The sequence below is a fragment of the Gopherus evgoodei genome, unplaced genomic scaffold (assembly GCF_007399415.2).
Source record: "Gopherus evgoodei ecotype Sinaloan lineage unplaced genomic scaffold, rGopEvg1_v1.p scaffold_94_arrow_ctg1, whole genome shotgun sequence".
NCBI lineage: Eukaryota > Metazoa > Chordata > Testudines > Testudinidae > Gopherus > Gopherus evgoodei.
This window is the reverse complement of record NW_022060115.1, coordinates 50,891-66,776: the sequence shown is the minus strand read 5'-3', so window position 1 is coordinate 66,776 and position 15,886 is coordinate 50,891. Positions and strand designations below refer to the sequence as shown.

Below are 15,886 nucleotides of genomic sequence, written 5' to 3'. Positions count from 1 at the left end.
ATTACCCCACCCAAAAACCTGGGAGAGGGAGCTCATTTTCCCGTGGGATGCCCACAGCTCCTCCAGTTGCAGCTGGAGTGGAGATGGATGGTCGCTTAGGCCGCTCCCCTGTGAGAACCAAAAGGTTAATTGAGATGGAAATTCAAGGTCAACCCGCTGATCTCCACCCTGATTTTCGGCCGTTCTGGCCCACGTTGCTTATTGAAATATACGGCTCCAGATTCCCCCTTTTATACATTTTATTAAAATGAAAAAAAACCAAAAATCAGGAAGACGCATCCCTAAGACTAAACTACCGTATTCATGACTAAACTAACCGCTGGGTGAACACGCTTACGTTAAGGTCAAACCCAGTATGTTAACAATCCTAGTGCATTGCAATCATGTTGTCAGTTTAGCCAATACAAGGGATCATCACCCTTATAAATCCTAAAACGGGAAGCCAAAGACGCTGGTGTCCATTTAGTTGTAAACCTCAGAGAACTTCACCCCGGCCGGGCAATTCACGCTGAGCTTGGTAGCTATTTCAATACTGAAACCAAAGGATTGTTTGTGCAACCTCAAACCCAATCAAAGCTTCCTCCTTCGACTGAACTCTTGTGTGGTAATTCCTTCTCTTTCACCCCCCTAACACTGACACAGCCCTTAACGAGGCTTAACCGCATCCACGTGTGCCCACCTACTAGCCGCCGGACAAGCAGCCGCCGAAACGTGGCAACGTCAAGAAACGCTACCGCCTAAATCCCGCTGAATTCTGGCGGCATTTCAGCGGCGACGCCTCTTGCTGACTATTCTTCATGGCAGGATTTCGGTGGCAACGTCTTTTGACGATGCCGCATCACGGCGGCATTTTGGCGGCTGCTTGTCCGGCAGCCGTGGTCCTCGGCAGCTAGTCGTCTGGCGCCTGCCTCACTGAAAAGGTTGGGGACCACTGGTCTAAACAGATCTCAATGAACAGTTTATAGCATCTAAGGATGTGCTGTTGATCAGAGTTTCAGAGTGGAGATTTATAACCACTAACTCTTTCTCTTTGTGAGCAGAGCCAATAGCTTGGAGCATTCCCTCAGGTTGATTGACCTGCACTTGAATTTTCTCCACGTCATCATGGCAGGATAGGATAATAGCCAAAGCAAAAATAATAATAATTAAAACTAAATAGAGACTATTTTACCAAGTGGTCATTTCGCTCAAAGTCCCCGGTAAATCGATCACATTCAATCAAACAAAACCAATATCCATTTATGTAACCAACATCTTTGGGAGAGAGAGAAACCCACCTCCCACACAACTGTAAGACAATTTTGATGTCACAGAAAGTTAAATTCCAGAGCAGGATACACCTGATGACTCAGAATCAGGACAACAGATTCTCCCATCCGCTTCGCCTCTCATCCTTTGAAACCTGCTTCACTCCATGTTGTCTCACAAATACTGAGTCATGTTTCTTAGGAAAGTTTTAACATCAGCGTAATGCAAAAAAAACCCAGCCAGTTTTCCCATCCAAAACCAGTCCCAACTCAGAAGGAAAAAGACAGGAAGTGGCTTTGCCAATAGACAAAAAAATGGGGTTTAAACTAAGAATGATCCACTGAACATTCTCCTTCTGGGTCTGGGACTCTTTCACCTCCAAACCTAATGACTCTGATTTAGGCTCAAACAAATCATACCATGGTTTCCAAGCAGGGAGAGCTCAAAACCCTATGTCTTGGGGAACTACAGGAGGTGGAAGGATAGATTGTGAAGAAGATAAACTCTACACAGCTGAGACAGAAGGAAACAATGCTGGGATGATGGAAAGGAGGGAATCCCTCTGACATGCCCTACTGTCTTTGGGCATCACCGAATTTGCTATAATTCAATATTTTTTAAGTGTGAGAATGGTACAAAAAATAACTGAGGTTCAGCACACCCCCCGGCGATGCGAGAACAAACGGGGATGAGGGAATCAGTGCCCAAAGGGGAAATTGGTGACTCTAACAATCACGTTGCAGCGGGAGCCACAGTAGAAATGTGACCCTACAGGTTTGTTTAGACAAGGAAAACTGATGAAGCACCGGTGAAGGGCAGAGTAAACCTGTTAGATACCCCTAGAGACTTTTCATACATGAGATATGTCTCTACTGCAAGAACAGTTGTTGTTTTACATCAAGCCAGTCATGGAAAATCCAAGCGGAGACGCGGTCCTGGTAATTTTATATCGACGGAGCTAGTTTAGGTCACCTGTGTCCCCTGGTGCTCATGGACGTTCCTGGTAGGAGGGAGATGTGCTCCCAAGACTCAGAAGAAAGGAGGTGACAGAAAGCGGCGCCGGATTCGCTCCAAAGAACCTCAGCTACAAAAGAGAAAATCAGGCAACTCACCCAGGGGACCCGAGAGACCACGTGATGCAAATACCATATACACTCGTTCATTAGCCCGTTCGTTTATAAGCCGACCCCCAAGATGGTTGGGTAAAAACAGCAAAAACTGTCTGACCCTTACATAAGCCGACCCTATATTTCAGGGGTTGGCAAACTTTGCTCCCAGCCGTCAGGGTAAGCCGCTGGCGGGTCGGGACATTTTGTTTACTTGGAGCTTCTGCAGGCAGGGAGTCTCTCAGCTCCCTGCGGCCGTGGTTCGCCATTCCCAGCCAATGGGACCTGCGGGAAGTCTGCAGCCACGGGGAGTCGAAGGGCTCCATGCCTGCAGACCCTCCAGGTAAACAAAACGACAATCTATTAGATATTCAATTCTATCATTCCATAGAGTTTAAAATCCTCAAATTTTGGTGTGTAGACCCATCAATAAGCCGACCCCCATTCTTTGATGTGTCACTTTTTTACCAAAAAGATTCAGCTTGTAAACGAGTATATACTGTAGTTCAAAAAGTCTTTAAGAGGGAATTAGGAAAAAAAAATAACTAAGAACAGTCAGCCTTAAATAAGGTTTTATGGCGTTTGTTTCCCTTGCAAATTCTCCGGTGAGAAGTAAGGGCTGAGTTTTCCCACACTCAGAGCATCGAGAGCGTCTCTAGGCCGGGTGGAGCCTCTGATGTCTAATGAGGTTCGAGCTGCGAGTAAAGGTTTTCCCGCACTCACCACACTGATACGGTCTGGCTCCAATGTGGATTCGCTGATGTTCCCGGAGCGCTGAGCTGACAAAGAATCTTTTCCCGCACTCCCGGCACCCATAGGGTCTCTCTTCCGTGTGGAATCTCTGATGTGTGATTAGGCTCGAGCGCCAAATGAAGGCTTTCCCGCACTCGCCGCACCGGTAGGGCCGCTCGCCCGTGTGGATTCTCTGATGTTTAATGAGGTCCGAGCTCTGAGTGAAGCTTTTCCCGCACTCGCAGCATTCGTGGGGTCTCTCGCCCGTGTGGATTCTCTGATGCGTCATAAGGGCTGAGCTGTGAGTGAAGGTTTTCCCGCACTCGCCGCATTCATAGGGTCTTTCCCCTGTGTGGATTCGCTGATGCTTGGTAAGGTCTGAGCTGTCCATGAAGCTTTTCCCGCACTCGCCGCATTCATAGGGTCTCTCTCCCGTGTGGATCCTCTGATGCTTGATAAGGTCTGAACTATCCGTGAAGCTTTTCCCACACTCACCGCATTCATAGGGTCTCTCTCCGGTGTGGATTCTCTGATGCGCGATGAGGTGCGAGCTGCGAGTGAAGGTTTTCCCGCACTCACGGCATTCGTACGGTCTGGCTCCCGTGTGGATTCGCTGATGTTTCATTAGCGAGGAGCTGTTGGTGAAGTTTTTCGCACACTCGCAGCATTGGTAGGGTCTCTCTCCGGTGTGGATTCGTTGATGTACGATCAGGTTTGAGCGTCGGGTGAAGTTTTCTCCGCATTCAGCGCACGTGTAGGATTGCGCCCCTGTGTGGATCCTCTGATGTGTAATGAGGGATGATCTCTGAGTGAAGCTTTTCCCACACTCACAGCATGCATAGGGTCTCTCTCCTGTGTGTATCCGCCGATGTTTAATAAGGGTTGATCTCTGAGTGAAGCTTTTCCCACACTCACAGCACCCATAGGGTCTCTCTCCCGTGTGTATTCGCCGATGTTTAATAAGGGACGATCTCTGAGTGAAGGTTTTCCCACACTCATGGCATTCATAGGGTCTTTCCCCTGTGTGGGTGCTCTGATGTTTAAGAAGAACTGAGTGCCTACTGAAATTTTTCCCACACTCAAAGCATGTGTTGTTTCTCAATCCTGCCTGGATTTTCAGCTGGGCTGTGGTTTCCTTGACGTATTTGTGAGGTCCCCAACTATTAATGGATTTATTCAATTTCTTCCCTGGCTGGTTTTCCTGCTTCCTCTCTGGCCTGTGTTGACTCTGACGACCTTCTCTCTGCTCACGACTCCTGGAATTGTCCTCCTCAGATATTTGCAATAATGTCCTGTGTGGTTCATCTTGCTCAGCATCTTCCAGCTGAGGTTGGTGCTCCTCCTTCTCACTCGGCATCCCATCACCTGTTGGCAGAAAAAGGGGAGAACCAACCATGATGCAAACTAGCTGCAGTGGAAGAGGCCAGAAGCTCCTCATGTTCTGGCAATCCCTGTTCCCTAGAGTTTCAATGAGACCACTCACATAGAATCAGACTTGTCGAATCTCAGGGTTGGAAGGGACCTCAGGAGGTATCTAGTCCAGCCCCCTGCTCAAAGCAGGACCAATCCCCAACTAAATTTTTAATGTGCTTTCAATTAAGCACATACTTCGGTGGATTCAGGCTTGGAAGGATTAGATTTTTATCAATAAATATCAATTTCACTGCAAACACACAAACCAACCAAAAATATTTCCATCAACAATCAAACTTGCAGCTAGGAAAAATAAGAAAAATGCTGTTGGAGAACGCAGAGCTTTGTTTAAGGACTGAATTTATATAATTTTGACGTGTGATGGTGACAGTTTGTTTTATCGGTTATAAAGCTGTAACGTTTTGGATCTCAACATCTCCTGCCATTATAGAATTGTTGTCTGACTTCCCCGCATAATTTCCTGCGACTGAAAATGTAAATCGATAAAAAATTGAAAAAAAAAGAGTCAAACCTTTAATTTTGTACAATTCTGAAAATCCGAGCGGAGATGCTGCCCAGATAATTTTATATCGATGGAGCTAGTTCAGGTCACCCGTGTCCCCTGGCGCTCATAAAAATTGACCAAAAAAAAGCTTAAATAATTTGAAGTTATGAAAAATAATGAGAGCTTTCAATTGCAGTTAACTCACACAATTAACTCAAAAATATTACTTGCGATTAACCACACTGTTAAATGTTAGAATACCAACTGAAATTTAATTAAATATTTTTGGATGTTTTTACTACATTTTCAAACATATTGATTTCTATGACAACACAGACTACAATGTGTACAGTGCTCACTTTATATTTTTATTATAAATATTTGCTCTGTAAAAATGATCAAAGAAATGGTATTTTTCAATTTGCCTCGTACAAGGACTACAGTGCAATCTCTTTATCGTGAAAGTGGAACTTACAAATGTAGATTTTTTTTGGTTCGTTACATCACTGCGCTCCAAAACAAAACAACGTAAAACTTTAAAGCCTCCAAGTCCACTCAGTCCAACTTCTTGTTCAGCCAATTGCTAAAACTAACAAGTTTGTTTACATTTGCAGGCGATGCTGCTGCCTGCTTCTCATTTTACTATGTCACCTGAACGTGAGAACAGGCACTCACGTGGCACTTTTGTAGCCGGCGTTGCAAAGTATTTATGTTCCAGATATGCTAAACATTCGTATGCCCCTTCATACTTCAGCCACCATTCCAGAGGACATGCTTCCCTGCTGATGATGTTCGTTAAAAAATGAGTTAATTAAATTTGTGACTGAACTCCTTGAGGGAGAACTACATGTCTTCAGCTCTGTTTTAACTGCATTCTGCAATATACTTCATGTTATCGCAGTCAGATGATGACCCAGCACATGTTCGTTTTAAGAACACTTTCACAGCAGAGTTGACAAAAACACAAAGAAGGTCCCAGTGTGAGATTTCTAACAATAGCTACAGCACTCGACCCAAGGTTTAAGAATCTGAAGTGCCGTCCAAAATCTGAGAGGGACGAGGGGTGGAGCATGCTTTCAGAAGTCTTCCAAGAGCAACACTCAGAAGCTGAAACGACAGAACCCGAACCACTAAAAAAAGAAAATCAACCTTCTGCTGGTGGCATCTGACTCAGATGATGAAAATGAACATGCATCGGTCCGCTCTGCTTTGGATCGTTATTGAGCAGAACCCGTCATCAGCATGGACACATGTCCCTTGGAATGGTGGTTGAAGCACGAAGGGACATGTGAATCTTTAGCGCATTTGGCATGTAAATACCTTGCCACGCTGGCTACAACAGTGCCATGCAAACGTCCGTTCGCACTTTCAAGTGACGTGAGCAAGAAGCGGGCAGCATTATCTCCTGCAAATTGTAACCAAGATTGGTTTTTTGCAGTGCAAATATTTGTAATAAAAAATAAATACAAAGCAAGCACTGTCGACGCTGTATTCTGTGTCGCAATTGAAATCAATATATTTGAAAATGTAGGCAACATCCACAAATAGTTAAAGAGATGATATCCCATTACTGTTTAACAGCGTGATTAATTACGATTAATTTTTTCAATCGCTTGACAGCCCTAATAAAAAATCAAATTCTGCCAAGCCTACAAGTTAACGACCTAAAGGTAAAGTGCCTTTACACCAGGGGTTCTCAAACTAGAGGTTGGGACCCTGAAGGGGGTCGTGAGGTTATTATGTGGGGGGTCGCGAGCTGTCAGCCTCCACCCCAAACCCCGCTTTGCCTCCAGCATTTATAATGGTGTTAAACATATTAAAAAATGTTTTTAATTTATAAGCGGAGGTCACACTCAGAGGCTTGTTGTGTGAAAGGGGTCACCACTACAAAAGTTTGAGAATCACTGCTTTATACCATTGCTAATCATCTGAGCTGTCTAGTCATGTACCTTCATAGTTTAATACATTTTAACTTGTGGTTTATTCATCAAATTCTAGACCACATCCCTCAGCGTCTAGAATATTTTAGAGTGACGTGGGAGGCATGTAAAACACGTTTTCCCTCTTTCAGTCCTTTTCTAAGGGTACATCTATACTACCCGCCGATCCGGGTAGTGTTCAATGTATCGGGGATCGATTTATCGTGTCTAGTCTGGATGCGAAAAATCGATCTGCTAATCAATATCCGTACTCTACGTCGGCAGGAGGAGAAAGCGGTGTTGACAGGGGAGCTGCGGCAGTCGACTCACCGCTGTGAGGACGGCCAGGTAAGTCGAACTAAGATAGTTCAACTTCAGCTACGTGAATAGCGTAGCTGAAGTTGCATATCTTAGTTCGAACCCCCTCCCTTGCTAGTTTAGCCCAGGCCTTAACCGTTCTGGCTCTGAGTTTTCTTCAGAGATCCCAAATTTTAGATTTAAAAAAAAATGTTAATCCAGAGATCTTGTTCTATATATAACTTTATATCGCAATGTGACACTTTTTTTACCTTCAGTCAGCACCCGGGAACCCCCATAGTCACCACTGGCGTGTCATTCTGATCTGTTTTGTACGAAATATGCCTTGTAAGATATCACAGGAAAGGTCATGACCCGCTGAAAGCCACTGCTCTGTCAAAGGACGGACGTTGCCAATGTGTATCAAGTTATGAAATTTTGCTGTATGTTTGTTTGTTTAAAAAAAACGGCAAACGACTCCCAACAGGAAAGTTGTAATCAAGGGATTTACAAGTCAGTGAGGGCTGCCCAACAACCACACAGTGGGAACTGCCCAACGGGGTGGGAGCGATCGCTCAGTGGTTTGAGCATTAGCCTGCTAAACCCAGGGTTGTGAGTTCAGTCCTTGAGTGGGCCATTTAGGGATCTGGGGCAAAAAATAGTTGGAGATTGGCCCTGCTTTGAGCAGGTGGTTGGACTAGATACCTCCTGAGATCCCTTCCAACCCTGATATTCTATGATTCAGCTGCACAAGACCACACCAGGGGGATTGCTCAACCCTTTAATTCAGCAAAGACCACCCAGCCACATCTGGGCTCATATTTTCCAGGCATATGGACTGAGGGTATAAAATAAGGGACAGTGGAATCATTCCTTGACCTTCCACCAACGCTAGAAACAACAAGAACTCTGAGAAGATGAAGGCTTCATGGGAGCAGACTGGGCCAGGCTCCAGGGAGCAGGCTATTTATTAAGAACTGTAATTTTGGTGACAAAACTTTCCAGTGTAGACAACAGGATGACCAGACAGGAAGTGTGAAAAATCAGGACAGGAGGGTGGCGGGGGAATAGGAGGCTATATCAGAGAAAGACCCAAAGGTCAGGACTGTCCCTATAAAATCAGGACATCTGGTCACCCTAGTAGACAAGGCCTAACTTTTTCTGGTGTGTTTAGGACTTAACTGTCTGGAGTAAATTTGTATCATCTGGAAATCTTGGCAACTTGCTGTTTATCCCTTTTTCCAGATCATTTGTATGTCTGCTGAACAGTGCAAGTACAATACAGACCTTGGGAGGGCACCACTATTTACCTCTCTCCATTCTCAAAACGGAACATTTATTCCTCTAGTTTGTTTCCTATCTTTTAACCAGTTGCTGATCCATGAGGTGCTCTTCCCTCTTATCCCCTGACAGGTTACTTTGTTTAAGAGCCTTTGAGGGACTTTGTCAAAGGCTTTCTGAAAATCTAAGCACATTATATCCAATGGATCCCCTTGGTCCCCATATTTGTTGACCCTGTCAAATAAATCTAGTAGATTGGTGAGGCGTGATTTTCCTTTACAAAAGCCATGTTAACTGCTCCCCAACAAATTATGTTCATCCATGTGTCTGACAATTCTGTTCTTTAGTAGACTTTTGAAACAATTTGCCTGGTACTGAAGTTAGGTTTACCAACTTGTAAATGCCAAGATTGCTTCTGGAGCCTTTTATAAATATTGACATTGCATTAGCTGTCCTCTGATCATCTGGTACAGAAGCTGATTTAAATGATAGCTTACAAACGATAGTTAGCAGTTCTGCAATTTCACATTTGAGTTCCTTCAGGACTCTTAGGTGAATCCCACCTGGTCCTGGTGATTTATTACTGGTTAATTTGTCAGTTTGTTCCAAAATCACTTCTAATGACACCTCAATCTGGGACAGTTCATCGCATTTGTCACCTAAAAAGAATGGCTCAGGTTTGGAAATCTCCCTCACATCCTCAGCCGTGAAGACCGATGCAAAGAATTAATTTAGTTTCTCTGCAATGACCTTATCAGCCTTGAGTGCCCCTTTAGCACGTCGATCGTCCAGTGGCCCCACTGGTTGTTTAGCAAGCTTCATGCTACTGAAAAATTTTGTTCTGGTTACTTTTTGAAGCTTTGGCAAGTTCCTCTTCAAATTCTTTTTTGACCTGCCTGATTGCACATGGCTTTCTACCATTTTGCACATGGCTTTCTACCATTTCTGTTCCTTTCTATTTTCCTCAGCAGGATTTAACTTTCAATTTTTAAAGGATGCCTTTTTACCTCTAAACGCTTCTTTTACTTGGGGTTGAGCCACGGTGGCACATTTTGGGCCTCTTACTATGTTTTTTAATTTGGGATCTACATTTAATTTGAGCCTCTGTTGTGTTGTGTTTTTTTTTAAAAAAGCTTCCATGCAGCTTGCGGGGATTTCACTTTTGAGGTTGTTTCTTTTAATTTCTGTTTAACTAACATCCTCATTTGGGTGTCGGTCCCCTTTCTGAAATTAAATGTTACTGTGGTGGGGTTCTTTGGTGTTCTTCCCCTTCCGCAGGGATGTTAAATTTAATTATATTGTGGGTGCTATTAGCAAGCGGTCCAGCTACATTCACCTCTTGGACCAGATCCTTGGCTCCACTTAGGACTAAATCAAGGATTGCCTCTTCTCTGGTGGGTTCCAGGACTAGCTGCTCCAAGAAACAGTCATTTATAGTGTCCAGAAACTTTATCTCTGCATACCTGTCCTGTGGTGACATGGACCCAGTCAATATGGGGATACTCGAAATCCCCCATTATTATTACAGTTTTTATTTGTATAGCCTCTCTAATCTCCCTGATCATTTTATGGTCACTACCACTATTGTGGTCAACGAAATAAGTGCTAGAGAAATGGACATATATCAGGGGCTGAATTTCCCCAAATTCTGTCCTTCAGAGGTAAGGGGATCAATTCTGCCTGTAAATCCCGTCCAAACACTCAGGGGGAAGGGAGGTGAAGGAGGGAGCTACTGCCAGGTATCACGATGGGTAGGAACAGGGCCGACGATTGGGGGGAAGCCGGGATAAATTACGGGGGCCCAGCAGTCTGGAAGGGAGCCCGGGGCTCGACTATGTTGCATATGTTTTTGTCTTTCTCGGTAGTATTATTTGTTGATTGTTTTTTACATCCATTGTAAAAAAATCGGTGAATTTCAAAGAAAATAATAATGATATGCAAAATTCTGTCTATCGGCCAGTATAGACTCTAATCAACCAAAGAACTACCGTAGGAAGTCATGAGCGACATCTGCCCTGAGGATACACACCTGCTGAGGACAATCCTGAACTCGGAGAACTCACAAGGTCTCTGTCGCAAATCCCAGCTGTTTCCTTCAGACACGGACAGGTTTCAAATTGACTGAATGATTCCTCCCTTGTGCAGGTACCTCCCAGGATCTCTGAGTCATGGAGATCTGGGACCCACGGGTCTTTGTCTTGTTCCAGATGGGAGATCACAGCAGGTGTGAAAACTGGAAACTCTGCATGGGGAAAGAAAAGCAGGTGGGTTCAAGGCGATTTCTCACCATTTTTTTTAATTTTATTAACCCCAGCCTATTTTGACACAGCAATACGCTGAGGGTAGCTCCCCAGATGTTCAAATGTGTAGGACATTCTGCTTCAAGGTTTTTTGACAGCCGCTGCACGTTGAGTGGATGTTTTCAGAGAACTATCCACAATGACTCCAAGATCTCTCTCTTGAGCGGTAACAGCCAATTTAGACCCCATCATTTTATATGTAAAATCGGGATTAGGTTTCCCAATGTGCATTACTTTGCATTTACCAACATTGAATTTCGTCTGCCATTTTGTCGCCCAGTCACCCAGTTTTGAGAGATCCTTTTGTAGCTCTTTGCTGTCTGCCTGGGACTTGAGTGGTTTTGTATCATCTGCAAACTTTGCCAACTCACTGTTTACCCCTTTTTCCAGATGGTTTATAAATATGTTGAATAGGACAGGGCCCAGTACATAACCCTGGGGGACACCCCTATTTACCTCTCTCCATTCTGAAAACTGATAATTTATTCCTACCCTTTGTTCCCTGTCTTTTAACCAGTTACCGATCCATGAGAGGACCTTACCTCTTATCCCATGACAGCTCACTTTGCTTAAGAGCCTTTGGTGAGGGATCTTGTCAAAGGCTTTCTGAAAATCTAAGTACACTATATCCACTGGATCCCCCTTGTCCACATGTTTGACCCCCTCAAAGAATTCTAGTAGATTGGTGAGGCGTGATTTCCCTTTACAAAAACCATGTTGACTCTTCCCCAATAAATCATGTCCGTCTCTGAGTTTGATAATTCTATTCTTTACCAGAGTTTCAACCAATTTGCTTGGTATGGAAATCAGGCTTCCCGGCTTGTGATTGCCAGGATCGCTTCTGGAGCTTTTTATAAAAAAGGGCATCACATTAGCTATCCTCTAGTCATCTGGTACAGTAGCTGATTTAAATGACAGGTTACATACCACAGTAAGTAGTTCTGCATTTTCACATTTGAGTTCCTTCAGAACTCTTGGGTGAATCCCATCTGGTCCTGGTGACTTGTTACTGTTTAATGTATAAGTTTGTTCCAAAACCACCTCTAATGACATTTCAATCTGAGAAAGTTCCTCAGATTTGTCACCTAAAAAGAATGGCTCAGGTTGGGGTACCTCCCTCACATCCTCAGCCCTGAAGATTGATGCAAAGAATTTGTTCAGATTCACTGCAATGGCCTGATCTACCCTGAGTGCTCCATCAGCATCTCAATACAGAGATTCCAGAAGAATGGAAAAGAGCAAATATGGTGCCAATCTATGAAAAGGGGAATAAGGCCAACCCGGGGAATTACAGACCAGTCAGCTTAACTTGTCTACCCAGAAAGATAATGGAGCAAATAATTAAGCAATCAATTTGCAAACATCTAGAAGATAATAAGGTGATAAGTAACAGTCTGCATGGATTTGCTGAAAACAAATTGTGTCAGACCAACCTGATATCTTTCTTCGACAGGGTAACAAGCCTTGTGGATGGGGGGGAAGCAGTAGACGTGGTATATCTTGATTTTACTAAAGCTTTAGATACTGTCTCACATGCTCTTCTCATAAACAAACTAGGGAAATGCAACCTAGATGGAGCTACTATAAACTTATTCAAAAACCATTTCCAGAGAGTAGTTATCAGTGGTTCTGTGCCATGCTGGAAGGGTGTAATGAGCGGGGTCCTGCAGGGATCAGTTCTGGGTCCAGTTCTGTTCAATATCTTCCTCTATGATTTAGATAATGGCATAGAGAGGACACCTACAAAATTTTCGGACGATACCAAGCTGGGAGGGGATGCAAGTGCTTTGGAGGAGAGGATTAAAATTCAAAATGATCTGCACAAACTGGAGAAATGGTCTGAAGTAAATAGGATGAAATTCAATAAGGACAAATCCAAAGTACTTCACTTAGGAAGGAACAATCAGTTGCACACATACAAAATGGGAAATGACTGCCTAGGAAGGAGAACTGAGGAAACCGATCTGGGGGTCAGAGTGGACCACAAGCTAAATATGAGTCAACAGTGTAATGCTGTTGCAAAAGAAGCGAACATCATTCTGGGATGTATTAGCAGGAGTATTGTAAGCAACACACAAGAAGTAATTCTTCCGCTCTACTCCACGCTGATTAGTCCTCAGCTGGAGTGTTGTGTCCAATTCTGGGTGCCACATGTCAGGAAGGATGTGGACAAACTGGAGAAAGTCCAGAGAAGAGCAACAAAAATGATTAAAGGTCCAGAAAACAAGATCTATGAGCTGAGAGTCCCTAAGGGTGCGGACATTCCAGGTGAGGAAATTCATTGTCTTGTATCTCTTGTTTCGGGCATGGCATTGAGCGATCCCACTGGACGCGGCCCTCCAGTTGGAAGAGTGTGAGACCGCCGATGTTTGGAGCACCTTTTCCGGCGAGCAGAAGAGATCCTAAAAGAGGCCCGCTCTGTCACAGCCGCTGCTGCCGAAATGGACTTCTGTCTCATCCAGATGCAAGACGGCCATCATGCAGCTGCCACCAGCTTGCAGTTTTGAGACGAAAGACTCCCAGAGCTCACGGCTCCTGTCTTCTCTGCCACTCACACGTCACCACACGGCTCTATGCGGCTGTGAGGCCTGCGTGTGAAATCGTTTTAACATGAGGAAACCAGCATGCAGGCGGTAACCGCACGAGACTTGACAGGAGGAAAACCCTGACCCAGTGGCAAGGAGATCCCAGACCACCAGGGGCCTTCTTCTTGCTGCAGCCCCCATCCGTCTTCACAGCTGCACAGCACTAGAAGATCTTCTATATGTGCCTGACCCATCGCTGGGGTCTAGGTGATGTTTGGGCCATGGTAAGTCAGGAGCCTTGCCTCAGACCTGCTTGCCAAGGGGGAACCCTACCAGGAGTAGGAAAGCTCAGAACGACGTCGTTCTGAGGGTCTTTACACCCCCGCAAGCCTTCCCACCGCGGCGAGGTGGCGGTCCATAAGAGAGGGTGGAGGGATTCGTGGACAATAAACATGTAGAAAGCTGTGTTCTTACCATGAGCATTGTTGGCACTCATGGATAGCCATCTCCAGGGTTTAGAGAAGGGTAATCGAAGGCAACGGCTCCGAGGGACTCACTCGCCAGAGGCTGGAAATGGGCGGCAGGGGATGGATCACTTGACTGTGACCTGTTCTGTTCACTCCCTCTGGGGCACCTGGCATTGACCAGTGATACTAGACTTGAGGAATCTTTGGTCTGACCCAGTGTGGCTGTTCTTAACCCTCAGGGGCGAAGAGGTGGGGATATTTTGCAAGTCTGTGATGGTTTGTGTGGCACTGGCTCCATCTGAGGGCCGGCCAGGTGTCAGAAACTTCTCTTCGCCACGCCGGACCTAAACCCAAGTTTCGCCTGAGCAAAGAGAAGACGTTAGACTTTCTGAAGGACTGCTCTGTTCCCAGAGCGTTGTGTAGCGGGGAGAGCAGAGGGCTGGTGTGTGTGTCGCTGGCATGTCGGGGTGTTGCTGAAACAGGGCAGAGTTAAGGATACATCGCAGGATGTGGTGAACCTTAACTCCGCATTTCCCCTTCCAAGAACCGAGGGGACGGGAATCCTTACCCAGCGAGGTCACATTCTCATAGTTTTCCTGCATGACGTCTCTGTAGAGGGCTCTCTGAGCGGGGTCCAGCAGAGCCCACTCTTCCCTGGTGAAATACACAGCCACCTCCTCGAAGGTCACCGGCCCCTGAAAGAGCAAGAGTCCAATATTCAGTACCTGCTGGCCCACTGACAGCCCCACTATTCCTGGGGTAGCAGGGCCAATCACATGGCTACACAGTCAGCAAAGACCCACCCGTCCTCTGCTCAGCGCATCCAGGAGGCATTAGGGTGAGGGGAGATAGACAGAGCCCCTCGTCCTTCCCAGCAGGTAGCGGGGAAAGGGTCTTCCCTTTCATCACACACCAGCTAGTCAGCGGCTGAACTGGAGATAAAGCCCTTCCTTGTAGGAATCCCAACACCCTCCCCACTGCCAGCAGCTGGAGGACAGGGGATGGGGGCATCTTCCCTAAGCGTCAGTGGTGGGTGCCTCCTTCATAGGTCAGAGCAACCTCTGGTTAGTGGGTTCACGCTCCAACACGGGGAGTCTGGGAAGTTTTCACAGGTTTGTTTCCTGTTCTGTTCCACAAACAAGGGAATTTCCACACCCAGCCCCTAAGGGTCTATTCCTAGAATCTCGGCCCCAGGTTTACCAAGTCCCAGCAGGTCCATCACACCTCGTCCCCCTCCCTTTCTCCACCCCGTGCACGGCCTGCATCCTTAGATCAAACTCCCACTTCCCGTGTCTTCCCTGTCCCTCTGGCTCCTGCGGGAACCTCCCAGCACATCCTCAGCATCCTTACCTGAACCAGGTCTGCTGCCTCCATTTCCCTTCCCCGGGCAGGCTGGGAGAATCTGGAGGGACCCGGGGATATTATTCTGCAGCCTGTCGGGGGGAGAAAGGTTATTGGGGGGAGTTTGGATCAGACTTTGTCATTTCACATTCTCACTGGCTTTTTCTCGGCATAGACATAGACTCTCATGGTGGGAAAATGCTCAGCGTAGACCCATCCCCTCCCACCAGGATTAAACCCCCCATATCTCAAAGTCGCACCCTGTACACCCCAGACTCACAATTCATAGGGGGCTGTGATATTTCATACAAAGCAGGCCACGTAAGTGATCATCGGAAAGCTCACGATCTGCCAAAACCCACTATGCTGTCCCAATAGGAATATTTGTTCGTGGGTAGGAAGTGACGAACTTTGGTTACCGAAATACGCCATAAGTTTGAGCATACAAAGGGGAGGGCTCTCCGCCCAGGCGGGTGTTCAGTGATCACTAATCAGCTGGAGAGCGGTTAGCAAGGGATTTACAAGTCAACGAGCACCACGCAATGGGGACCGCTCCACTCTCTGACTCAGTTGCTCAAGACCACACTGGGGGGATTGCTCAGCCCTGTGACTCAGCAAAGCCCACCAGGAAATGTCTGGGCTGGTATTTTCCAGGCACATGGACTGCAGGTATAAAATAAGAGACAGTGGCATCGTGCCTTGAACTTTCTCCTCCCCGACCTACGCCGGAAGCAACAAGAACGCCGAAAGGA

The 15,886-nt window shown here is 46.0% G+C and overlaps 1 protein-coding gene across 1 annotated transcript; it reads right to left on the bottom strand.

Moving 5' to 3' along the window:
- Window positions 1-2,575: 2,575 nt before the first annotated feature.
- LOC115644176 (zinc finger protein 883-like) lies at window positions 2,576-14,396 on the bottom strand. Its single transcript, XM_030548300.1, has 3 exons — window positions 14,362-14,396; window positions 10,531-10,743; window positions 2,576-4,451 (listed from the first exon to the last, which is right to left on the bottom strand). Exons 1-3 carry the CDS (start codon window positions 14,393-14,395, stop codon window positions 3,010-3,012), a joined length of 1,689 nt encoding a protein of 562 aa, XP_030404160.1. The 5' UTR covers window position 14,396; the 3' UTR covers window positions 2,576-3,009.
- Between the last annotated feature and the right edge of the window lie 1,490 nt (window positions 14,397-15,886).

Bases quoted from the DNA above. Each gene is read 5' to 3' on its own strand.
- LOC115644176 (XM_030548300.1), bottom strand. From the start codon at position 14,395: ATGCAGGAAAACTATGAGAATGTGACCTCGCTGG. The intron at 10,744-14,361 runs GTAAGGATTCCC...TTCCCCATGCAG, and splicing joins TGAGAATGTGACCTCGCTGG to AGTTTCCAGTTTTCACACCT. The intron at 4,452-10,530 runs GTGTGTATCCTC...TTCTGCCAACAG, and splicing joins TTCAGGATTGTCCTCAGCAG to GTGATGGGATGCCGAGTGAG.